The 26,348-nt window shown below is 42.0% G+C and overlaps 2 protein-coding genes across 2 annotated transcripts; one reads left to right on the forward strand and one right to left on the reverse strand.

The window, feature by feature from the left end:
* Nucleotides 1-1,636: 1,636 nt before the first annotated feature.
* Tsacc (TSSK6 activating cochaperone) lies at nt 1,637-8,362 on the reverse strand. The gene is made up of 3 exons (XM_046421832.2): nt 8,139-8,362; nt 2,905-3,027; nt 1,637-1,867 (listed from the first exon to the last, which is right to left on the reverse strand). The coding sequence occupies exons 1-3, from the start codon at nt 8,317-8,319 to the stop codon at nt 1,650-1,652; spliced, it is 522 nt and encodes a 173-aa protein (XP_046277788.1). The 5' UTR covers nt 8,320-8,362; the 3' UTR covers nt 1,637-1,649.
* Nucleotides 8,363-8,439: 77 nt separating this feature from the next.
* Cct3 (chaperonin containing TCP1 subunit 3) lies at nt 8,440-24,957 on the forward strand. Its single transcript, XM_046421830.2, has 14 exons — nt 8,440-8,597; nt 10,622-10,683; nt 11,320-11,370; nt 11,457-11,519; nt 12,274-12,370; nt 14,940-15,057; nt 16,810-16,996; nt 17,698-17,847; nt 19,445-19,577; nt 19,766-19,847; nt 21,437-21,617; nt 23,297-23,542; nt 24,135-24,266; nt 24,625-24,957. The coding sequence occupies exons 1-14, from the start codon at nt 8,567-8,569 to the stop codon at nt 24,727-24,729; spliced, it is 1,638 nt and encodes a 545-aa protein (XP_046277786.1). The 5' UTR covers nt 8,440-8,566; the 3' UTR covers nt 24,730-24,957.
* Nucleotides 24,958-26,348: the final 1,391 nt, after the last annotated feature.

Here is a 26,348-nt window from a genome sequence, read left to right on the forward strand (position 1 = left end):
GTAGCTCCGTGGTAAGGCACCCCTTGATTCAATTCTCAGTAACTCCCCCCAACTGCATTTTGACAATAATGGGATGGTAGGACTAAAAGAAACTTTTACACATAATTTGCCCTTCCTCTTCCATCCAGAGTTAGATACATACTCATCCACAATTATGGGAGCATCTCTTCCATTCTAAAATTATTTACTTTTTTTTTTCCTTTCCCCATAATAACCTAGGTGAACAGAATTTCTCCCTTAATGCCAAATGACAGTTCCTTAGGTTTCACTGTTACTCTTATTCTTGTTCTTCTTTCTTTTCTTTTTTTGGTGGTACAGAGATTGAACCCAGGATCTTAAGCATGATAGGCAAGTACTCTACCACCGAACTACATGCCCACCCACTCTGCCCTCTTTAATGGTATAGAATAAAAAATAAAAGAGGTTTCTTTGGAAAACGCTTCAGACTTGAAGGTCAATTTGAAGTCCTCTTCTCAATCACTAATTTCTCCCTTCTTCTTCCCATTTGTATCCAAGCTTAATAAACCTTTCATGTTCTCCGCATTCCACAGAAAATCTGTGGAAAAAGGACCCAGTCTCAAGGGTGACTTATCAATCACCCTGTAAAGGAAGGTGGTGTCCTAATGTGACTGAAATGACCACGCCAACCTCAGCTGTTTCTTCTGAAACACTGAAAACTTTCGGCAGGATTTAGAACACTCATTAAAGCTACCTGGCTTCCCAGCTGAGAAATTTCAGGATGTTGTTTCTTGGTGTTTTAATGTCAAATGTGCAAAATAGCTCAGATTTACCCGTTGTCCCTCTTCATTTCCAAACCCTTTATCCAGACCGTAGTAGTGTCCCTTAGATCACTATTACTACTTTATACATCTCTCTCAATTTCCCTTCTCCCTCCACACAAAAATGCTTCGCCCCAGTGCTTCTACTAGAATATGAGGGCCTCGTGCTACCTGAAAGCTGCCAGTGGTTCTCTCAAGCTTCTAAGAGTTGTCAGAATAATCCCACAGAGGAAGCGGCATGTCTGTCCTCAGCTGCCCTGCATTCTACTTCACACCCCTCACCCATCGGGGGAAAGTCTTCTCATTTCTGAGGGGTTATTCTCCTGCCTCTAGGTCTTTGTCCAAGTTTCCCAATGGATAGGAAATGACCTGACTTGTCTGCACACCATCCAATCCCTCCCTCTCTTCAAATAGCATCATAAAGTTATTTTCTCCAGGAAGAGTTCAAGACTGGTTCATTTGTATCTAGAAACCCCCAATGTTCTCTCTTAACCTCCGCCCCCTCCCACTCAGAGCACCACTCAGTTCTGCAGTGAACTGTCTTCTCTGCCCTGTTAGGCCATAACCCTCCCTGACCAAGTTGGCTCTTCTGTAACATATCTTCCCAAGGGCCTTGTACAGTGACCTACTCAATGAACACTCATTACGAATTTGCAAACAAATTAACCATATGTAAAATATACATGCCCAGGAGCTGTTGGAGGTATTGCTCAGTGTGTTCTTAAGGGCCTTAGGTTCAATCCCTAGCATTAAAAAAAAAAAAAAAAGAGGAGGATGAGGAAGAGAAGGAAGAACATACATGGCTGATTCTACCTGGGGCTTACTGGGAAAGAGAGGGAAAAAACATACACAAGAACTTTGTTCTGCAATTCATTTACGGAATTGGGGCAGGTGATTTAACAACAGATTACGAGATAAAACTGAGAGAGAAGAGTTCTTGCTTTCTCTCCCAGGAACCAGTTGTGACATCGATGCTTGTAAGTTTTCCAAAATAGCCATCTGTTGTTGGGCGAGCTGGGTCTGAAGTTGGAGGTTGGCGTACATACATTCCAGGAGTCCTAGACATTCTTTGGGCTTGTGATGAACTCCTGAAGGAAGAGCCAAGAAGGAGAATAAAAGGAAAAACCAGAAGATTTTGTAATTGTACTAAGGTTGGAATGGCTCCAACAAGATGCTCTCTCTAATCTTTCCAGGCACAACCCTTGGCTCAGCTATCACCTTCTCAGTGTGACTTACCTGGTGACATTCTAATTTGCTTTCAAATTAAATTTGAAATTTAAAACTAACTTAAAATAGAACATAACTTGAACTCATCCCTCTCTCCGTTATTTTATTTTTCCCAAATTATTTATGGACACGTGGCATATTTTGTGATTATTTCTTTATTTTTGTCTAAGTCCCCCTTCTAGAATGTAAACTTTGGGAAGGCAACCAATTTTGTCTGATTCATTCACTGGTGAATCCCTAGCAACTAGCAGAAGTGTTCAACAAACATTTGATGAGCTAGGGAGACCTCAGCCTCCCCTTTGTGGCATGGTGCCATTAGTAGTGACCTGAAGCTCTTTCTGTTGTCTAACTTCAACCGCTCTTGGTACATCAATTTATTTTTCAAATACACAGGCAGCTCTTAGTCAACCTTAGTAACTGTACTACTGTGGCTTGTGTGTTTATTGTTCTTGACTTCTTTGTTAGACTCAGAGGTCCCCAAAACAGGGGCTATGACTATCTACTACTGGGTTCCCAATAGGTATTTCAAATGTCCACTGATTTCCCAAGGGAAGATGAATAACAGAAATTCAATGAAACACAGGTTGAGATAATATTTATTATTTCTCTCCATGGCCACCTTTTAATCAAAAAGAATAGCAAGCAGTAAGATTTTCATTCCATTCCTGCCTATAGTGTAGCAAAGATGCTGAGCAAGGCAACAATACGACTTGGTAGAACCGGGGAGAAAATGAGATCAATTTAACTGAATAATCCATAAGTTACAGTGAAAGTAAAAACAATTAACAACAAAAAACCTACAGTTGTTTTGACACTGAGTTGGCACTAGATCAACAGAAGGAAGCTCAGCCGCCTCCCCAATGCAGGGTCTACTGGGAAACCTCCCCCCAGCTCTTACCTGAGGGCAGCTTTGTCGTCTGGATGTTTAAGAAAGTGGCTGGTGGGGAACTTGCTTGAAGATTAATAAAACTGGGGGACGGTTTTGCTCGACAAAGAGGCATAGCATTACCTTCCTCTTTTGCTGGAACAAAATCAGAGGTAACTAAATCAAAGCTCATTATAACAGGGAGTGGGCTTTTTATGAAATCCCTGCACCTTGTCTGGAAGGCAGGTGCCAGGCCCTGCCCTGACTACCTGACACGCTAGGAAAAAGAGAGATTGACGAAATCCTAGTGGGATCAAGGAAAATCAAGCAGGGGTGGGACAAGCTAAAATCGAATGTGCTTACAGTGTGAAATTCTTGTTGGTAGGCATCACAGGCTTACCACCCTACCAGACGCTAGAGCATGCACATGAGGATTAAGATATGGTTTCTTTGGCGCTTATTCTCAGTACAGGAAGACAAATCAGAAGCAGGTGAAACAGTGATATAATAACTTGAGAACATAAACAATGAGCCTGATGCCGGATGTGGTGGTGCATGCCTGTAATCCCAGTGGCTCAGGAGGCTGACAAGAGGATCTCGAGTTCAAAGCCAGCCTCAGCAACTTATCGAAGCCTAAGCAACTCAATGAGACCCTGTTTCTAAATAAAATGCAAAAAGGGCTGGGGGTGTGGTTCAGTGGTTAAGCACCCAGGGGTTCAATCCCTGGTATAAAAAAAAAAACAAAACAAAAAAAATTAGCCTGATAGTCTGAGATGAACAGAAGGCCTTTTACCTGTTATATTAAGTACATGATTAAATGTAAAAACAAGTGTTTTCAAAAAGGGGAAAAGATTAATATGAGTACAATAATCAAAGAAAGCTCCATGCAGGTAAAGGTCATTTACTGGACCTTGAAAACCTGGAAAACTTCCTGAGCAGAAGAGACATTTCAAGTGATAAAACAGAATAGTGTGAACAAGCAAGCAAGGAAGAATACGGCTGGAATGGTGAGCCGCCCTGGGAGGCCGGCCAGGGTCCGGAGTGAGAAGACAGGGTGGGCCACGGAGGCCTCTTCACATTAGCAAATCTGAGATGTTTAGGCTTCTCCTGAGTATACTGGGAAGCCACTTAGCCTTTTAGGGTTAGAAAACAGGATTAAAATATTTTGATTAATCTGTAGATATTAAACACAATGAGTTGGACATGAAAAAAAATTCTTTTTTTATAATTTTTTAGATCTTTTCTTTTTAGTTGTAGTTGGACACAATACCTTTATTTTATTTATTTTTACATGGTGCTGGGTATTGAACCCAGCACCTTGCATGTGCTAGGCAAGCATTGTACCACTGAGTCACAACCCCAGCCCTGGAAAAGATTCTTAAATGGATAAATAAATTATCTTTGGCAAAAACAGTTCAGTTAGGAAGAAAAACCGATTTGTAGGACATGAGGAGCCCTATCAAAGACATCTGTTATTTCTGTCTACTGAGCAGCCCATCCTCTGGGAGATGATGCTTTCCCCAGTTTCCAGGCCATACTGGTGAGACTTCAATCAACCCCCTTTTCCCATCAAGGATGGCATGTGACCCAATACCAGTCAATCATGGTATCCCGTTCCCCTTGGTAACCGTCATTGATCCAAGATGGTAAGCATGTGAGGCAGGTTGGGCCAGAGTCATTTGCTGAGATCAACATATGGATTCTTTGTCAAAGAAAACTTTTTTGATTTGCTATTCTGAGAAGACATAAAGTTCAGCCCATGGAAACTACTGAATTTGGCCAGCATACCATGAGAAGTGGATACGAGCAAGATCAGAGACAAGAGAGGACAGAGCCACATGGACAGACAGCCACCAATGGGCACGGAATTCCCAGGGCCAGTCCTGACACCTTGTTTTACACCTCTCCTTCATGTTCTGTGAGCTACCCAGTGTCCTCAAGTGTGTAAGACAAGAACTTACCTTTTTCACTCAAGGCAGTTTGAGTAGGAGTTCTGTCCTATTAATACCATCACATTTGGGATACACTGAATTCTACAAATGCCTAGAAAAGCAAGAAATGGCACTGAGTTTGTGTGAAGGGTCAAACTGCCAGGCCAGCCACAGAAGGGGATGAAGGAGCTACTAAAATAGACTAGCTCTCCAAGCCCAACAGTAACGAGAGGAAGCAAGACGAGAAGACTGGACCTTTGAGTAGCTCCTCAGGAGTGTGGAAAATGAAGAGAAGGTGGCAAAGTAGACAGGAGGACAATAAGTGGAAAGGCAGAACAGCTGGGATCAGAAAGGAATGAAGAGCCTGAACAGTGAGGAGTCAACAGATCACTGTCCTCAAGAAAGCCCAATTGGGGGCGGGGATGTAACTCAGTTGGTAGCGTGCTTGCCTTGCATGCCCAAGGCCCTGGGTTCGATCCCCAGCACCAGAAAACAAACCAGACAAAGAAAGACCAACTGACATCAAGAAAGGAAAGGGCTGGGGTGTTGTTCAGTGGTAGAGCACTCACCTAGCATGCTCATGGTCCTGGGTTCTATAACCAGTCCCTGCAAATCAAATTGATTTATTCACACCTACATGTAAGAAATAACTAACTCCTTCCTAAAGACCCCACAGTAGACGGAACAGTGTGGTCACTACTTTCCTGGAGCTGACAGTCTTGCAGTGGGGGCAGACTGTGACAAGTAGATTGCATGAAGGAAGAAGTCTTATTCACTGCGTCTTCATACATGGGTGCCACATTGAGATGCTGTCTGTCTAGACTGTCACTGAACCTGACCCTAAGAAAATGGAAATCTGCTACATTCCCTGTTACAGTTATTCTTGGTGTGGGAAAATTTTTTTTCCAAAAAAATGGGTTTTCTAAGCTTTACTGCAGGCCCTCCATCTTCCCTTCCCCCTGCTCCAGTCATGTCATTTGATGGCTCATGCAGTGGTAAAAAGACAGACGCTCAAACTCAGATCTCAAGATTTTTCTCACCATTTGAAAAATGTGTTAGTTTCCATGCACATGTACTTCCCAATCATATAAACCACTCGTGGGCACACAGGGACGTGTTTCCCACAGGACTGTAAGGCTTGAAGAATATATTTTACCCACAATATATACTGAAAGAAACATTTCTTTTTGGGGGAGAGGGGAGTACCTGGGATTGAACCCAGGGACACTTAATGACTGAGCCACATCCACAGCCTTTTCTTTTTTTTTTTTTTTTGTATTTTACTTAGAGACAGGGTCTCACTGAGTTGCTATGGCAGGCAAGCTACGTTGCTGAAGCTGGTTTTTAACTCGTCATCCTCCTGCCTCAGCTTCCTGAGCTCCTGGGCAGGCATCATCACACCTGGCTAAGAACCACATTTCTTTTCTTCTTCTTTTTCTTTTTTTTTTTTTTTTTTTTGTACCAGGGATTGAACTCAGGGGCACTAGACCACTGAGCCACATCCCCAGCCCTATTTTGAATTTTATTTATTTAGAGTCAGGGTCTCACTGAGTTGCTTAGCACCTTGCTTTTGCTGAGGCTGGCTTTGAACTCATGATCCTCCTGCCTCAGCCTCCTCAGCCTCCTGAGCTGGGATTACAGGTGCGCACAACCACACCAGGCTAAGAACCATATTTCTGACTAGAGAATACATAATAGATTGGGAAGCAACAAAAGGAGGTAGATCAGAGAAGAAAATAGTAAAGGTGCTTTACATACAATGCATTCTCTTATACAGTTTTTACAATGATCCTCTGAAGTACGCAGCATTGTCAACATATTATTTGAATTTAAGTTTCTTGGGATTCCACAATTAGCATTTGGCAATGCTAGAATTAAATCTGAGCTTGTAGACTTCAAAACATGTTTTTTTCCACTGCTCTTTACATTCTGTGAAGAGATAGTTAATTTATGTCCAAGCCATGGCATAATAGATCTCCCAGATAAAATAATCTATTCCACCTACAGTTAAGTGGATAGGCTCTGCAGTCAGACAGCCCTAACCACCTTCCTGCCCACCAGCAGGACTGTCCCACTCAAACTGAGTTTCCATTCACTCTAGTTAACATCAAGTCTTCTGAGATCCCTGTACACAGTCTTGTTCTAAATTTTAAGAGGAGCTACATAGGATACATTTATTCAATAAATAATCATTAAGCATCTACTTTTTTTTTTTTTTTTTGGTGGTGCTGGGGATTGAACCCAGGGTCTTGTGCATGCAAGGCGAGCGCTCTACCGAGTTATGTCCCCCAGCCCTGAGTAGCTACTCTAACAAATCTAGTTCTAGGCACCAGGCACAGAAATGTTCCCTTTAGTAGGGAATGCAGAAAACACAAATACTTTCCAATTAACCAAGTAACAAAACAACAACAACAACTAGAATCATTTCCCCAAATGCTAAGCAGTTAGGGAGGTCTGGCTTGTAAGGGAAGGGAAGCAGGACCTCGACCCACACGCCTTTTCCGTTAGTAGAATAACCAGTGCACTTCTCCACCTGAACACCAATAGGGTAAGAATCATGGCATCACATGATCAAACAACCCTTGATGTTACTTTTTATCAATGACAATTTCATAAGTTCTCTCCAGCAGATCTCAAGCTGTGTGTATTCTGCTTCATGGCTAATTGTAAGTGACCACTGCTCATTCTTTTCACGTTCCCTTCATCCGTTTGCAAAAGTTATTCCTATTGTTATCCCCCCCCCACTTTTTTTTTTTCCTGGACGAAACAAGACCAATTCCAAGCCTTAAGAGCCTTCTTCTAACGGGCGTTTTATTCTTCATGTTCTACATGCTCAATTTCTGCAGTATGAGTCTTTTTCTTATCTAGGGTGGCAATTTAAAAACTCTGGCTCCGACCCTGTCCAACGGACTTGGGTCTGGGCGAGGAGAGCGACCGGGGACGGACGGGAGGGAGCAGACGCCGGAGCACTGGCGGGAACACTGGAGAAGAGACCTAGAAAGGACAACTCGGGGGAAGCGAAGCCGTCACTCTCCGAAACCGCTCTCAGCCTCGGTAGAAAGCATTCGCCTAAGAAGGGAAAGAGCAGTTCTACACCACGATTCCCAGCGAGCCCGGAAAACGGGGAGGCGGGGGGGGAAGGATCGCTGCCTCCCAGCCCTGCCCCACAGGACTACAACTCCCACTGCACCCTTCGTCAGACCAGGCGCCAAAGCCCCGCCCTCCACTCCCCCGTTACCGAGGCTGGGACAAAAGAATGAAAACTACTATCACAGATTTCTTGGCCTTCAGAGTCCGATAGATGCGGAGGGACAACACACTGTTTCGTGACCTCACCTGCGGTATTAATCGAAAGCCTCAAACCCAGCACCCACCCCTGTAGTTGATACGCATGCGCAACAGCGTACGGCCAACTGCCCGAACTTCGGCGCTGGCGCTGGAGCTGAAGATCGCGCCGCACGCGGCCGGGAGCGGCCACCCTATTGCGCAAGCGCCTGAGCTCTCCAGTTTCCATCATCGCGCTCTCTCTATCTACCTTGCTCTGCCGTTTTTTTTTGCGTAGGGCGGGGTTAATCTGCCGATTGGACCGTTTTCGTGCCAGTCAATGAGGCGGCTGCGGTGATTGGCGAACGACTTAGAAGCTAGCGGGTTTAGGTGTCAGCCCCGAAGAGGCAGCATTTTCTGGGCTTCTCGCTGCTTCTCTCTCTCCAGAAGGTTCTGCCGGTTCTTCCAGCTCTGGGTACCTAGCTCTGCGTTGCGCCGCCATGATGGGCCACCGTCCTGTGCTCGTGCTCAGTGAGTTCTGGGGAAGCTGGGGAAGGGATCCCCCCTCTTTGTACGCCTCTCCCCACGCTTCTTAGTGTTGCCCCAGCTTCGTCCCGCCATGACCTGACCAGAGGCTTCCAGTCATCGTCTCCTTTTGGGAGCTCCTTTACTCGCATTCCTTCGTCCTCCCTTAACAAACACAGACCGACTCGTCCCTCGCCGAGTCCCGTGTATTTACACGTGCTTGTCTTGGGAAGCCCTTGTAGACCCCTCATCTAGTATCAGCCGCCACCTTCCTCCACGCCCCTGCGCCCTTACCAACTTGACTTCCGGTGTAGAGTTGAATGAATAATGGTCTTCCAGATGAGGCCTAGCTCTATGTTCTTGGCCCGTGGCTTTAGTCGCGATGTGACCTCGGGCAAATTAAGTTTTTCCATCTGCGTTGATTTGGTAGTGTTTCTAGATAGAGTTGCAAGTCAAGTCGATAAGCTGTTTAAAAGAGAGCCTGGCACATAGCGGTGGCATCCTTGGTTTCTGCGCTTATCATGAGTACCAGTCGTTCAGCAGCCCTATTCCTGGAGGAACCGTGTTTCCCTTCTCGGACTTAGATGTAATCTTTGCCACTAAGCAATCGAGTTTTCCCAAATTCTCCAGTACTTTTTCTTTTCCCTTTGGAAATATCCCTTATTTCTTTCTAAGAAATCAGCATTGTCTACATTGTCTTCCCTCAGTATGTTTCCCTTCTGAGTGTAGCTTCTGTGCCTAGGATGCCCGACCAGCCATTTCCCCTGTGTATGTCCAATGATGATGAGAGTTTTTGTTTGTTTTACATGTACCTGGGGAAAAACCCCTTCCTTCTGCTGGATTGTAGATCCATATAAGTTTTTGGTTACTTCTACCTGAGATAGAAAATGTAAACCCTGAGGGTTATGCTAGGTGTTTATGTTTGATGGGACTGGAATGAAAGATTTACAGAATTGAATTGTAGAAGAACGTATAATAGGAGCGTGGAGGGAAGTCATTACGTTGGTGTGGTTATAGTCACTGGCTTGTCTCCACTGAGTGGGCCCTGGGATGAGTGGTGCATTTGTAAAGCTCTTTTCCTATCTGCATTAATCTCTGGCATTAAAGGCTGTACCTGACTATTCCCTATTAAACTATGTAACCAGATCTTAACCAGGGTAAATGGGTTAGTGAGGTATTCTTATTTCATCCAAGTATGGGGTGGCTTTGTATAATTTATCTTATAAACTGGGACACTTTGGAAGAGTGTGCATTCTCATTCCACAGCATGCAGTGGGGTTCTGTCAGTAATTAGGTTTGGACTGTTAGAGTATTCTTCTGTTATTCAAGCAGGAAAATAACCCCTAAATTCTTCCCCTCTTTACAGAAAGCTCTGATTTTCTTAAGATCACTAACCCTTTGAGAATGTGATATTGGCTTTGGATCTTCGTCTGGGGTGGGGCATCTTTCATTTTCTCACATAATCTTGGGGAGTTCATTATCTCACTGAGGCCCATTCATGGATCTCAGATTATGAATCCTACTGTAAATGTGTGAATGGTTAAAGGGAAAGTGTTGTCCAAGATTTTGGGAATGGAGCATTATGGGTTTTTCCTTAGTGCTCTAGGGATTGAGATAAATGAATAGGTGTGTGTGGGGTGCACATCTATAATCTCAGCTGCTCAGAAGACTGTGGCAGAAGGATTGCAAGTTTGAGGCCAGCCTCTGTAACTGAACAAGACCCTGTCTCAAAATTAAAAAAAAAAAATAGAGTTGGGGATGTAGCTCAGTGGTAGAGGAGTTGCCCCTTGGTTCAATCTCCAGTACCCCTTGACCTACACACAAAGTAAATAGCTGCAAATACATGTGTTTATTAGGTTTTTGAAATGTAATTGACATCTACACATATTTAAAGTATATCATTTGATAAGTTTTAATCTGTGTATATGCTGCAAAACCAATTCCCCACCCCCCCAAAGATTGGGGAATAAATAGCTTGTGTACAGTTGGGGCAATCCTAGGCTGTTGACTATTGTTTTTATCTATTTTAGGCCAGACTACAAAGCGTGAATCTGGAAGAAAAGTTCAATCTGGAAACATCAATGCTGCTAAGGTAGCATATCTCCCCCCCCACTCTCCAGTATTTCTGTATTTCTTAGCAATAAGGTTTCTTATATCTAGACTTTAAAATGTGCAATTAGGCAGAGAAAAAGTTGACTTCCCTTTTTTCAGGACATTGCCCTATGGTAGTACCAGTAAGGAATTATATATTCCCTTACAATTTAAGTCTAATAATAAGGCCTAGTAATCTTCTTATATTAACCTGTGCATAATTGTATGCTGTATAAATTTTATAGCATTCTACTTGTGTTTGTCTCCCATGCTAGACTGCGCTACTTGAAGGGAAGGACTGTATTGATTCTCTTTTGTATTCCTAGTGCCCATCATAGATCCTCCATAGAGGCTGAATAATGCTTTTGAATGGAATAGTGAAGTGACCTGAGATTTGACTTATGGTGGTGTGTAGGCCATTGTTATACAGAGAAATACTGAGATTTGGACTGCTGGAAAACTATAATAAAGTTCTGGGAGGCATATTTCTCCTTTTTTCTTGTGAAGTATCTGAAATAGTTGTCAATTCTTCTTTAGTGGTATCATTTTTAAAACAGTGGCTTTCCTGGTTGTTCTCCAACTTATTCATACTGTCCTCTGATTTGTGCTTACATGTCTTATATTTCCTTTCCATTAGACTATTGCAGATATCATCCGAACATGTTTGGGACCCAAGTCCATGATGAAGGTAATCTTATCTTTTATTGAAACTCATAAACTACAGAGTATATAGATTTTCTGTTCTTTAGGACACTTACTTCACTTTTGTCTTAGATGCTTTTGGACCCAATGGGAGGCATCGTGATGACCAACGATGGCAATGCCATTCTTCGAGAGGTGTGTTTTTTTCTCTTCTTTTTCATTTGCTTCCTCGCAGTTTTATAAATACAAAGAATCCAGGAGCTGGGGGTGTAACTCGGGGGGAGGAGGGGCTGGAGACATGGCTCAGTGGTTAAGCACCCCTGGGTTCAATCTCTGGTACCAAAACATAACAATAAAATGAAGCTAAAAGTTTGAAATCAGAGTATCAGCAGGGCCTTATTCCTGAAAGGCCTAGGGGAGAATTCTTTGTCTTTTCTAGCCAGAGTGATTGCCTAGCAATCACAAAATCCTGGGTTCAGTCCTCAGTACTGGGAAAATAAAAACAGAGGCTTTTATTTCCAAGTCATATTCACAGGACACAGTTCACACACAATAGAACTTGCAATATGTAACTATATGGTACCATGCTATCCTTAAGAAGCTGTAATAATTGAGTTCTTTTTTTTTAATATTTATTTTTTAGTTTTAGGTGAATACAATAACTCCATTTTATTTTTATGTGGTACTGAGAATCCAACCCAGTACCTCACGCATGCTAGGCAGTCGCACTACCACTTGAGCCACATCCTCAGCCCAATAGTTGAGTTCTTATGATGCATTTTTTTCCTCAAAAGCAAAGGATGTAGAAAGGTGGTTTGGGAGGACATTTTAATCTTCAGGATATGGTAAAACAATAAAGGGAAAGGGAATGTATATGTGAAGCAAGAAACTTAGGACCAAGCATAGTGTTAGTTAAGGAGTGATCTACATTTTTAATTAAATTTTTTAGATTCAAGTCCAACATCCAGCAGCCAAGTCCATGATTGAAATTAGCAGGACCCAGGATGAAGAGGTTGGAGATGGAACCACATCAGTAATTATTCTTGGTAAGAAAATGGAAAAGAAAAATTAGAAAAAATGTCTGTGTCTCATTTTAAGAAGAAAATTTTGGTGTTGGAGGTATAGCTCAGTGGTAGAATCATGAAATCACCCCCCAAAAAAGCATAGCTTTTAATATACTACATAAAGGATACTGTTTACGGTATGAAAACTGTTCAGCCTCTTCCAAGAATGGTATTGGGTGGCTCAAATTTTTTGTCATTTTGAACATGTCAATAAGTAACCATGAAAGTGCCATGAATATTGATTTTGAAGTTTCAAGTAAATTTTAGCAAGTGGTACAACATGGAATCACAAGAACTATTTTGGAAGAGATTAAACGATTATCTCAATTCTAGAGGCTGTGAAGTCTAAAGTGAAGGACAGATAGAAAATCTTGAAAATAGTGAGCCTTGGTTTATAAATTGAAAGTTATCTTTATTGTTATATTTGTCTGGGTTTTGTTTTGTTCTGTTTGGATTAGGGATTGAACACAGGGCACTTTACTATTGAGCTGCAGTCTCGGTCTTTTTTTTTTCAACCTCAGTCTTTCAGAGGGCGGAGACAAGCTCTCACTTAAGTTTCTGAGGCTCGCCTCAAATTTGCAGTCCTGCCTCAGCCTCCCAAGACATTGGGATTACAAGCGTGTGACATCACATCTAGCTTAATCTTTCCACTTGTTAGGATAATTTCCAGAAACGACCTATTGCTTTTATTGTATAAATTTCAAATTGATGGTGGGATTTCTAAAATAGAAACATTCATTTTTTAAAATATTTCAGTAATGATTTTAGAAGTGAAGAAGACTATTTTGTTGTTTGCTTTTATTATGTTGTTCAGGCTGGGGCTTCTTGTTTGTTTTTGCAGTGCTGGGGATCAAACCCAGGGCCTTGCACATGGAAAGCGCACACACTACCACTGAACCCTTATCCCAACTCTTCTTCATTTAACAGGATATTTTCTAAGTTCTCTTTACTCTGGCATCTTATGAAGTATTTATTATTTTTTTTAGAAAAGTTTATGATGGGGGCCTGGTGTTGTGGCTTAGTGGTAGAGCTCTCGCCTAGCATGGGCAAGGCCCTGGGTTCAATCCTCAGCACCACATATAAATAAATAAATAAAATAGGAGTATTCTGTCCAACTACAACTAAAAAATAAATATTTTTTAAAAAGAGAGAGAAAAAAATATATGATGGGAGGCTGGGGATATAGCTCAGTTGGTAGAGTACTCGCCTCTCATGCACAAGGCCCTGGGTTCAATCCCTAGCACCAAAAAAAAAAAAAAAATGTATGATGGATAGCTAGGAATTAGAATAAAGCATTCAAACATTTGAGTATGTACATACTCTTTTTTTTTTTTTTGGTACTGGAGATTGAACCCAGGGGTGTTTAACCATTGAGCCACATCCCCACCCCACCCCCTTTTCTTTTTTTTAATACTTATTTTTTAGGTATACATGGACACAATACAATGCCTTTTTTATTTTTATGTGGTGCTAAGGATCGAACCCAGGTCCCACCCGTGCTAGGTAAGCGCTCTACCGCTGAGCCACAATCCCAGCCCCCCCACCCCTTTTTATTAATATATTTTGAGACAGGTTCTCACCTAGTTGCTGAGGGTGGCTTTGAACGCATGATTCTCCAGCCTCAGCCTCCCAAGCTGCTGGGATTATAGGCATGGTGTTCCATCACACCCAGCAATGCATACTCTTTGGAGTATACATGTGAACTTGAGCACATCTGTGTATATATTAAATTTATTGTCAGCAGCTATTATACAACGTTTATCAAATGCTTTTTTTTTTAATACAAATACTTAACATGCTATGTTTAAACTTTTTTAAAAGCTCGTTTTGTTTTTTTCTATATGTAGATCATTTGGTGTGTTTATTAATTAGAAGGTTTAGTTTTCTTATTTTGAGACAGTGTCTCACTAAGTTGCCTAGGGCCTTGCCAAATTTCTGAGGCTGGCCTTATTTTGCAATCCTTGTGCCTCAGCCTTCTGAGCCACTGGGATTATAGGGAAACACCATTACACTTGGCAGGATGCTTTTGTTTGTTTTGGGTTACTGGGGATTTAACTCAGGGGCACTTTACTGCTGACACCACATCCCAGCCCTTTTTATGTTATTTTGAGACAGGGTCTCACTAAGTTGCATAGGGCCTCGTGAAGTTGCTGAGGCTGGCTTTCAACTCATGATCCTCCTTCCTCAGCCTCCCGAGTTTCTGGGATTACAGGTGTGCACCACCACACCCCGCTTACACGACGTGCAAAGTTTCAAAAAGTATTAACAATCAAATGGCATTTCTTTTGGGAGACTCTGTTTTTGGAAAAAAGAAACCTTTTTAGGGGCTGGGATTGTGGCTCAGCGGTAGAGCGCTTGCCTGGCATGGACAGGACCCGGGTTCCATCCTCAGCACCACATAAAAAAAAAAATAAAGGCATTGTGTTGTGTCCATCTATACCTAAAAAATAAATATTAAAAAAAAAGAAACCTTTCTAGAAGCATAATGAAGTTGTCTTGATCCTCTGGTACTTTCTAAAACATTACTGTGGTGCTTTTGTCCTTTTTTCAGCTGGAGAAATGCTGTCTGTGGCTGAGCACTTCCTAGAGCAGCAGATGCACCCAACAGTGGTGATCAGTGCTTACCGCAAGGCGCTGGATGATATGATCAGCACTCTAAAGAAAATCAGGTATGGGAGAATGGGCCAGAAATGGGTACTAGGAAGTAGGGGAGGCCTAGAAGACTGATCTATTCTTAGATATAAAAGAAGGCCAAACCCATCTTACGTAAACACGCTGGGTGTACCCTGGTATTATTTTGTAATAAAGAGAAATGAGGGCAGCAAAAAGAAAAAGGGTAAGGGGAGTAAAAGTTTATTCAAAAAGACAAATAGAGGGCTGGGGAGTGGCTCAAGCGGTAGCGCGCTCGCCTGGCATGCGTGAACAGGCTTACTTTCCAAGTTTTTTTGTTTTGTTTTGGTTTTGGTTTGGTACTGGGGATTGAACGCAGGGGTGCTGTACCACTGAGCTAAATCTCCAGCCCCTTTTTATGTTTTATTTTGAAACAGGGTCTTGCTAAATTACTGAGAGAGCCTCACTGAGTTGCTGAGGCTATCAGCACCCTCCTGTTGCAGCCTCCAAAGTCGCTGGGATTACAGGCATGTGCCATGGTACCTGGCTGGTGTTAAAAATGTCCTACTATCATGTCTCATTGTAGCTAATTCAGTACCCAGAAAGTGCTATGAGAATGCTGCCAGAAGTTTTCCATTAAAATGCAAAGGGCCAAGACTGAAAATCCTGATTGAATCTAGTAATTGGGGAACTTGCTATTAGTTTATATTTGCTTAGTGCTAATGTGGTAATGTGGCAATAAAGGGGATATAAAAATGCATTACTTCTAACTAGGGAACTTTAGATAATTTGTGGCACAACATGGAGTCACAAAGAGCATGGTAAGAATAGAAAGATTTTTTTTTGAGAAGCACATTGTGCACACCTGTAATCCTAGCCACTCTAGAGGCTGAGATAGGAGAATCACAAAAATAAAATGGTGCTCTACTCTTCTGTATCTGGTTGAGTCATTAGGTGCTTAAGTAGTAATTTTGTGAATTTTGTGTTAAATCGTCCCTGCTGTTAAACAAAAAGTTAGCATTAATATCTGTCTAGCATACTTTCAAAGAATTAGGTGTATGCTTTAGTTATTTTTATGAGCTTTGTAATATTTTGTTGAGTATGTGGCGCCTGAATTCTTGGAAGCTTTTGTGTTGTTTTTTTGTTTAGTTTTTGATGATGTTGTGGTTTTGGGTGGTAGAGATCAAACTCAAAGCTGTTCACATGCTGCTGAGCAAATATTCTTTAACACTGAGCTGTACTCACAGCTGCAGAAACTTTTTTAATAAGCAACATCTACCCATCTAGAATACCTTACTATTAGCCAGACATGGTGGCACATGACTATAATCCTGACAACTCTGGATGCTGAACCAGAAGGATTGCCAGGTTCAAGGCTAGCTTCAGCAACTTAGCAAAACTCTTATCCTGAAAAATAAATAAAAAGGGCTGAGCATGTAGCATAATTAATAACTATTTCATAATTGCATATTGTACACCTTATACTAGCATGACGGGAATTTTAGCAGCATGTGAAAATTTGGACAAGTTTGTTATCCAGGAGCTCTTAGAGCTTTATTTTATTTTATTGTTCTAAGTAGTCTGGCCATGTACAAATTTATAATCCTGTCAAAGGAAACCAGATTAATACCTAAAAATGGTAAATACAATGTGGCATAGCATGAATTAAGGTCGTAGATAGAATATAATTCAGCATTCAAAGTTGTAAAACTGAGAGCCCCTCATCCTGCCTTTTGGCCCTCTTTTTTAGACTCTGAAGTACATGAAGAACTACTTTAAATGTCTAAGTTGCCTGGCTTTCTTTTCTCCAGTATTCCTGTTGACATCAATAACCGTGACATGATGCTGAACATCATCAACAGTTCCATTACCACCAAAGCAATTAGTCGGTGGTCCTCTTTGGCTTGCAACATTGCCCTGGATGCTGTCAAGACTGTACAGTTTGAGGAAAATGGTCGGAAGGAGATTGACATCAAGAAATATGCAAGAGTGGAAAAGGTGAACTCTTTTAGTGTGTGCTTTGAGAATAATTATTTTCTAGCATGAATAATCCCACTTCTAAAGGAAATAGTTAAATTAAAGCAAGATATCTTTAGTTAGTACTAGGAAGAACTTGAAGCCTGGAAAACAAAAACCTAATTCCTGAAGTAATTTTGTTACCTTCACTGCTATTCTTTCACAAGGTTTATAAGAATAGCAAAGAGCAAAGTTTATAAGGATACGGAAGGACTTATTGGAATCTCCATGTTTCTGCATTTGGATATGTATCAGTCACTTGGCCAGAATATAAACTTTACAAGGTCTCTATAGTATAATGTTAAGAAGCCTTAGAAAGCTTTCTACCATTTCTATTAAATTTAAGATTTTAAAAATAATATCTTATGGCCAGTAGATGGAGCTCAAGCCTAGAATTATGTGGGAATATCTTTAAAGAAGTAGAAGAGAACAGATTTGTCAAGTCACTGACATTCTGTGAATCTCAGCCAACCTTCAGATTTGAATATCATGGTTCAAAATTGGTATGCTTCCTAGAGAGGAAAAAATATGTTTGCTGCCATATTTTGTTTCTAAGCATCATGGAAGAAAGTTATGTTAGGAATTTGAAGTAGGAGCCATTTAGGAAAGAGGAATATCTGGGAATGAAGTTGAGAAATTGTCCCCTTTGGGTTGTAGATTAAAGTGGGTCGTCTTTTGCTTAGATACCTGGGGGCATCATTGAAGACTCATGTGTATTACGTGGAGTTATGATTAACAAAGATGTGACCCATCCACGAATGCGGCGTTATATCAAGAACCCTCGTATTGTGCTGCTGGATTCTTCTCTGGAATACAAGAAAGGAGAAAGTCAGGTGAGTTTTGGCCCTATTCCTTAAAGTGGAATCTGCTAATATGGATAAGGGAAATAAAAAGAGTGTTTTTTACATGACTACTCTGCCAATTACTTTCCTTTGTATGTGTTGTCATTGAGTCTTACAGCAGTCCTTAAATATCGTTGGTGTTAATAACGCCATTTTATAGATGAGATACCTGAGGTTTAGTGGGGATGCTGACCCTCCTACATATATTAAAATAGGGTCAAAACAGAGCTGGGCGTGGTGGCACATGCCTGTAATCCCAGTGGCTCAGGAGGTTGGGGCAGAAGGATCCCAGGTTGAAAGCCAGTCTCAGCAATTTAGTGAGACTTTATTCTAAATAAAATGTAGAAATGGCTGGGGATATGGCTCAGTGGTTAAGCACTAATGGTTCCTTGGTGATATATATATATATATTTGGATCACACATACGCTTAAGTAATTTGCCTTCATCCTTGCTTGACCCTAGCATCTTTTTTGGTACAGTCCTATTATTTGGCCTTTGAAACCCAATTGACTAGTTAGGTTAGTTGCCTGGGGAAGACTAGTATTGGCCAAATCAAGATTTGATCCCAGTTCTACTTAGCTTCAGTTTTTTTTTTGTTGTTGTTGTTGTTGCTTGTTGTTTTGTTTTTTGGTACTGGGGATTGAACTCAGGGGCACTTGACTGCTGAGCCACGTCCCCGGCCCTATTTTGTATTTTATTTAGAGACAGGGTCTCACTGAATTGCTTAGGGCCTCGCTGTTGCTGAGGCCGGCTTTGAACTCGCGATTCTCCTGCCTCAGCCTCCTGAGCCACTGGGATTACAGGCATGTGCCACTTGGCTTCAGTTTTATATAACCATGCCACCTTCGGTAATACATTAGAAGGATATGGAATAGGAGTTAATTTGGCTTTGAAGTGCTGAAGGAGAATTTTTCAGAGGGCAGAAAAGGCTTGCTGGGTTCTAAAAGTGTTTGAATCTTATTAAACAAAGATTGAGAGTAAGAATCAACTTACTTGGGCTGGGGATGTGGCTCAAGTGGTAGCGCGCTCGCCTGGCATGCGTGCGGCCCGGGTTCGATCCTCAGTACCACATACAAATAAAGATGTTGTGTCTGCCGAAAACTAAAAAAAATAAATAAATATTAAAAATTCTCTCTCTCTATCGCTCTCTCTCACTCTTTCTTTGGGGAAAAAAAAAGATCCTCTTCTTTTTTTTAAAAAAAAAAAAAGAATCAACCTACTAGATGGGAAGAATTAAGACTTGGAATAGCCTGGTACTGTGGCACATGCCAGTGATCCAGCAATTCAGGAGACTGAGGCAGGAGGATCATAAGTTTGAGGCCAACCTCAGCAACTTAGCAAGATCCTATATCAAAAAATAAAAAGGGTTAGGGAAGTGGCTCAGTTGTTAAGTGCCCTTGGGTTCAATTTCTGGTACCAAAAAAGACCTGGAATTCCCATGCATACTTGGAGGGAAGATAACATTGAGTTGGGTGGTCAGAGAGCTTGGAAAGACCAAAGTTAAAGGGTTAAAACTAAGTGGTAGTAACTAGAACTGAACTGGCTTACACAGAAAGGTGTGAGGTATGGCTTTTTTCAACCACACAGACTGACATTGAGATTACCCGAGAGGAAGACTTCACCCGAATCCTTCAAATGGAAGAAGAGTATATCCAGCAGCTCTGTGAGGACATTATCCAAGTGAAGCCTGATGTGGTTATCACAGAAAAAGGCATCTCAGGTAATGCTTTATTAATTTTTCCAGCCCACCTTAAAGGTTGAAGAGGTTAGGTGATTCCCTGCCCACCTCCTGCACCATGTTGGTGTAGTCATTGTAAATGTGGTGGTTGGAGTATTTTTAGGATAAAATCAGTTGAGAATCCTGGAGTCATGGCATCTAGCTTGACACCTCTACTCTTGAATTTGCAGATTTAGCTCAGCACTACCTCATGCGGGCCAATATTACAGCCATCCGCAGAGTCCGGAAGACAGATAATAATCGCATTGCTAGGTGAGTGGCCAGGTGAAGATAATATTCTTCCTTCCCATGGGTTTCCTTTTTTGTAGCTGCATAATTATCTGAAAAGATACAATACAGGATACAGTAACAGAAATAACCTGGGTGTAGCTGTCTGGGCTCTTCAGAAGTCTTATAGTATAACAATTATGCACTGCATGAATCTTCTTACCGCCCTTAAACATCAGTGAGCAGCTTGTGTGTAGACATCTGTAATTGCTACCTTGATGGATGTCCATTACATTTTGAAATAACTACTTGTCAAGGTCTTTATTGTCATCCTGACTATTCTAAATAAGCGTTTCCAGAGTAGTCTGAATATAGAATATAACAGAGCCATCTGTTTCCTTGATTGGATCCTTACCTGCTGCTAATGCATTCATAGATTGCATTCACTGTTTCTGCACTGATACTTGTACTCATACCATCCATTTTGAATATTAATGGGGGGCGGATACCAGGATTGAATGCAGGGGCAATTGGCCCCTGGGCAACATCCCCAGCCCTGTTTTGTGTTTTATTTAGAGACAGGGTCTCACCGAGTTGCTTAGTACCTCACCATTGCTGAAGCTGGCTTTGAACTCCCAATCCTCCTATCTTAGCCTCTCAAGGCACTGGGACTACAGATGTGTGCCATTGCACCCAGAGAATACTAATATATTTTTAAAAGCTAGTGAATCTACCCCACTGCAATAGTTAGGTTTTTGGTCACTATAACAAATACCTGAGATGAATGTATGAAGAGAAAAGGTTTATTTTGACTCAGATTTGGAGGTTCTAGTCCGTGATTGGTTGGCCCTATTGATTTTGGTCCTGTGTTGAGGCAGCACATGATGGCAATGCAGGGTAAAGCAGATACACTTACTTCATAGCCAGGAAACAGAGAAAGAGGAAGGGATTGGAGTCCTGCTTTCATCTTAGGCTCCAATACCTCCTATTAGCAGTGAACAAGTCTTTACCACATGGATGCTTGGGGGACACTTAAGATACACACTATGGCACCTACCATCCTTCAGTATATTACAGATCCAGGTTGAATTTCATACTTACATTTTCTCCTAAATGGCTCTCAGCATACATGTATATGCTTGGTTGTTATGCCTGTTCATGCGTCAAGGGGAAAGAGTGACAAGTAAGAAGTTAGTCATTCATTAATTAAAATTGGGTCACACATTGGTGCACTTAATTCACCTTCCTCCTTGCTTGCCTTTGACATCTTTTTAGTTGTAGATGGACACAACACGTTTATTTGGTTTATTTACTTTTATGTGGTGCTGAGAATCAAACCCAGTGCCTCACACATGCTAGGCAAACACTCTACCAACTGAGCTACAATCCCAGCCCAACATCTTCTTTGGTACAGTCTATTAATGGCCTGGAGATCTAACCAGATAGTACAACATGGATTATATCTAGAAATGACCATTAGGTAGTATTTGTTTTTTTATCAGGCAGCCAAGACCTCCTGGGTAACATTTCTAGCAATCTACTAGCCCTAATCCTCAGCCACAGGCCCTAGACTAGGGAGATTACAGGTAAAGTTTCTGAAATCATCTGTTTCTCCCCATCTCTTTACGCAACAGAGCCTGCGGGGCCCGGATAGTCAGCCGACCAGAAGAACTGAGAGAAGATGATGTTGGAACAGGTGCGGGCCTGTTGGAAATCAAGAAAATTGGAGATGAGTACTTTACGTTCATCACTGAATGCAAAGACCCGAAGGCCTGTACCATTCTCCTCAGGGGGGCCAGCAAAGAAATTCTCTCGGTGAGTCAGCCTTAGAAATGTAATTGGATGGAGGAGATCGTTCCACTTCTTGAGCTCCCAGAGAGTCTAAAATCATTTTTGTATCAGTCAGCTTTCCATTACTATAAGAAATATCTGAGGCAATCAAGTTTCAAAAAAGAAAAAGGTTTATTTTATCTCATAGTTTTAGAGTTTTCAGTCCATTATTGATTGACCTCATTGCTTTGGACCTGTGTCTGCACATCATATAACTATTTAATTTGGATTTGTAGCCACAGATATCTTTCCTGCTTCCTTTAAAATAAATAAGTAAAATTTTTCTGGCTATGACAAAGAATATAATCTGAAGTTTATCTACCATCTTAACTCTTTCTTTTTTTTTCCTGTACTTGAGCCCTGGGGTCCTCTATCAACCAAGCTACATCCCTAGCTTTTTTTTTTTTTTTTCTTTTTTTCCCCTAAGTTGTAGATGGACAAATACCTTTATCAAATACCTTTATTTTGTTTGTTTATTTTTATGTGGTGCTAAGGATTAAACCCTATGCCTCATACTTGCAAGGCAAGCAGTCTACTGCTGAGCCACAACCCCAGCCCCTTCCAGCTTTTTTTTAAATTTTGAGACATGGTCTCACTAATTTGCCCAAGACTCCTTGAGCAATCCTTTCTCAGTCTCCTGAGTTGCTAGGATTACACGCAACCCTGGGCCCATGTTAACTGTTTAAGTGCAGTTTGGTGGTGTTAAAAGTACATACAAGTGCTAGGTATGATGGCACACACGTGCAATCCCAGTGACTCGGGAGCTAAAATTGAAGGATCACAAGTTCAAGGCTACCCTTAGCAACTTAGCGAGAATTTCTCAAAAATTAAAAATTAAGCCAGGCATGGTGGTGCACACTTGTAATTCGCAGCACCTCAGGAAGGAGGCCAAGACAGGAGGATCGTGTGTTCAAAGCCAGCCTCAGCAATGGCGAGACACTAAGCAACTCAGTGAGACCCTGTCTCTAAATAAAATACAAAATAGGGCTGAGGATATGGATTAATGGTTGAGTGCCCCTGAGTTCAATCCCCAGTACCAAAATATTTATTTATTTGTTTATTTATTTAAAAAGAACTGAGGGTGTAACTTAGTGGTAAAATTCCCCCCGAGTTCAGTTCCCAGTACCAAAAAAAGGACGTTCACATTTTTGCACAAATTTTTTTTTAATTGTTTTAGTTGTAAATGAGCGTACGGTATCTTTCTTTATTTTTATGTGGTGCTGAGGATCGAACCCAGTGCCTCACCCATGTGAGGCAGGCGCTTTACCACTGAGCTATAGCCCCAGCCCAGAAATTTTTAATCCTACACAACTCAGACTATATTTGTTGAATAGGACTCCTCAGTTTCTCTTCCTTGGCAACCACGGTTTCCCCCACCATCACTTTTTTTTCCCCCTTCTTTTTTTGTGGTGCTGGGGATCAAATCCGGAATCTAGGGCTTTGCATATGCTAGGCAAGCTCTCTACCGCTGAGCTGCATCCCAGCCCTCTTTATTTTTTAAGTTGAAATTGTAAATAGTATTTTTTTTCCTCAGTGAGACTTAACTAACTTTTCCAGAGGCGCATAACTAGTAAATAGTTTATACTCCTCCCTTGGTTTTCTGAAGGGCACAACTAGAAGGAAGTCATCAGGCTGGCTTCATACTGTCTGTTTGCTTCCCCAAGGAAGTAGAGCGCAACCTCCAGGATGCCATGCAGGTGTGCCGCAATGTTCTCCTGGACCCTCAGCTGGTGCCTGGGGGTGGGGCCTCTGAGATGGCTGTGGCCCACGCCTTGACGGAAAAATCCAAGGCCATGACTGGTGTGGAGCAGTGGCCATACAGGGCTGTGGCCCAGGCTTTAGAAGTCATCCCTCGTACCTTGATCCAGAACTGTGGGGCCAGCATGATCCGTCTACTTACTTCCCTTCGGGTGAGTTCTTTTCTGTGCTGTTACCTGGGTGGGGTAAGAAAGCTGGTTTTGGGGGCTGGGGATGTGGCTCAAGCGGTAGCGTGCTTGCCTGGCATGTGTGCTGCCCGGGTTCGATCCTCAGCACCACATACAAACAAAGATGTTGTGCCCGCCGAAAACTAAAAAATAAATATTAATATTCTCTCTCTCTCTCTCACTCTCTCTCTGTCTTAAAAAAAAAAAAAAAAAGAAAGCTGGTTTTGGCCTAGGGGGATGGTTTACATATGTCTAAGTTCTCCTTATAGTTTGTTACTTAAATACAATCTTAATCTTTGACTTGTTTGCTGGCATTACCATTTTCCCATATCCATTCTATACCAGTTCTGTAATTTTTTTTATTTATTTTTTAGGTGTAGTTGGATACAATGCTTTTATTTTATTTATTTTTATGTGGTGCTGAGGATCAAACCCAGGGCCTTGCACATGCTAGGCAAGTGCTCTACTGCTCTCTGAGCCAAAACCCCAGCCCCATCCATTCAGTATTTTTGTTTAGTGTGTTACCTAAAGTTTTTCCAGTAGTTTCTCCTTTAACTTCTGTCTGCTCCAACCTCAGGCCAAACATACCCAGGAGAACTGTGAGACCTGGGGTGTAAATGGTGAGACGGGAACTTTGGTGGACATGAAAGAACTAGGCATATGGGAGCCATTGACTGTGAAACTACAAACATACAAGACAGCGGTGGAGGTGAGGCATCCTAAGATTTGTGCACATTATTTGTTTCCAAATAACCAAAAACAATGTATTTGGTCCAGTCTTAAAGGGACAGCCTGTAGAAGGCAGCGTATTCCCTAAAGCTCTCTCAAGGAATTCCATTACCCTCACTTAAATCTTTAGCTTATGCAAAAGCAAGGAAAAAGTAACAGCACAGCAGTATCTCTTGCTTAGGGATAACTGCATTTCTACATTTTGCATTTAGGACTCTAAATGCAAGGTAGATTTCAGATAAAATGGTAATCGTGTGGGAGGAGCTAGGAGATACTGTCTAAAAGAAGACTGTCCTTTCTTTCTCTGCTGACCTCTTTGGAACTGGTTTTTCTCTTAGACGGCAGTTCTGCTACTGAGGATCGATGACATCGTCTCAGGCCACAAAAAGAAGGGTGATGACCAGAGCCGGCAAGGAGGGGCTCCTGATGCTGGCCAGGAGTGAGCAGTGGGCAAGGCAACTTCAGTGCACAGAACCAGCGGTCTCCCCCTTTCCTGAGCCAGAGTGCCAGGAACACTGTGGACATCTTTGTTTGGAAGGGATCAAATTGAGGGGCAGCCTCTAGTCCCTTTCTGTCCCGGCTCAGTTTGCAGAAGGCACTGACATGTAATTCTTCTCTATTGTAAGCTTTCCATTTAGTTTGCTTCCGATGATTAAATCTAAGTCATTTGAGATAGTTGTTGTGTTTTTCAACCTTGGGTCATATCTACCTCCTGGCAAAGTGGGAGGTAGACAGAAAACCTTATTGGAGAGGAAGGGAAATGGAATAAGGTCATTAAGTCTCTTTATGCACCTTCTTAAAGGGTATTCTTCAGTCTTGGTTGGGAAAATTTGGAATTCAAAGGATGCTACTGTAAAGTTTAAGTAGTACTACTTCAAGACTGGGGGCTTAGCTGTAGCCCAGTGGTAGGGACTTAGGGACTTGCCTAGCCTGCACCAAGGCCCTGGTCTTCGTCCTCAGCCTCACTGGAAAAAAAAAAAAATTTTTTTTTTTTTTTTTTTTTTTTTTAAGAAAAAGGTGTCCCTGTGTAATCACTACCCAAAGAACCAGAGGAACCTGCCTAAACCAGGGTGTTCCCCATCTGTGGTTACAAGTAGAGCCACACCCAATAGGTGCTAGGGCTTAGGCCTTTGTCCTGAAGGACATCTAACATCTCCTTTATCAAGGGGGGAATCTGAGTGGTGTCACCCTTTGATTTTTTTTTTTTTCTTTGTCCTTCCTCTAAGCAATAGGGCTTCAGCCTTCCCTGCCCATGTACTGAGTCATATTAAGCTGAATACTTGGTGGGACAGTAGTACATACTGTTTGATAGGTTTTAGACACTGTGTGTGTTTAACTAATCCTCACAAAGGCCCTGTAAGATAGGTAATAGCCTCCATTTTGTGAGAGGGATCTAAAATATAAAGTGACTTGTCCGAGAGTCCAGAACTATTGAGTGGCAGACCTGGAATTCGGGTGTAGTCTGTGTTAACTCTAGAAGCCGTGCTTGCTGTCCTGACTGGACTGAAGTGTGGGGTCAGAAGGGCTGTGAAGAGTACCTCTGGGGGCGGGGGCTGGGGCTCAGTGACAGCACTTGCCTCGCACATACCAGGCATTGGGTGCGATCCTCAGCACCACATAAAAATAAAGTAATGATACTGTGTCCATCTATAACAAAAAAAAAGTACCCCTGAACACCCTTTGTACCCTATCCCATCCTTGAGCTTTCTGCCTAGCTTTGTCTCTCTAAAACTCTGTGCTTTTAAATGGGTCTGAAGTAATCCTACCTGCCTTTTCCTGAAATCCCTATCTGCTTGCAGTGTTCATTCACTCAGAGCCTTAAGTTCTTACAGGGATGTGGGATAAATTCTCCAATAAGTTGGCAGGTCACTTCTTAAACACTGCTCATAAGAGACTGAGGATATGGCTCACTGGTGGAATGCTCGCCTATCATGCATGAAAGCCTGGGTCCAATCCCCAGTACCTCCACAAAGGAAAAACAAACAAAAAGTATTGCTCATACTGAGGAACTACAGGGGTCCTGAGGAAGCTATATATTCCCTATGGATTTTTTCTTTCTGTT

Source organism: Marmota monax, unplaced genomic scaffold (assembly GCF_021218885.2).
Source record: "Marmota monax isolate L192 unplaced genomic scaffold, Marmota_monax_Labrador192_F-V1.1 WCK01_AAM20220418_F8-fsc00108, whole genome shotgun sequence".
Lineage (NCBI taxonomy): Eukaryota > Metazoa > Chordata > Mammalia > Rodentia > Sciuridae > Marmota > Marmota monax.

Bases quoted from the DNA above. Each gene is read 5' to 3' on its own strand.
- Tsacc (XM_046421832.2), bottom strand. From the start codon at position 8,319: ATGATGGAAACTGGAGAGCTCAGGCGCTTGCGCAATAGGGTGGCCGCT. The intron at 3,028-8,138 runs GTGAGGTCACGA...ATTTTGTTCCAG, and splicing joins GCTTTCGATTAATACCGCAG to CAAAAGAGGAAGGTAATGCT. The intron at 1,868-2,904 runs GTAAGAGCTGGG...CTCTTCCTTCAG, and splicing joins GACGACAAAGCTGCCCTCAG to GAGTTCATCACAAGCCCAAA.
- Cct3 (XM_046421830.2), top strand. From the start codon at position 8,567: ATGATGGGCCACCGTCCTGTGCTCGTGCTCA. The intron at 10,684-11,319 runs GTAGCATATCTC...CCTTTCCATTAG, and splicing joins GAAACATCAATGCTGCTAAG to ACTATTGCAGATATCATCCG. The intron at 15,058-16,809 runs GTATGGGAGAAT...TCTTTTCTCCAG, and splicing joins AGCACTCTAAAGAAAATCAG to TATTCCTGTTGACATCAATA.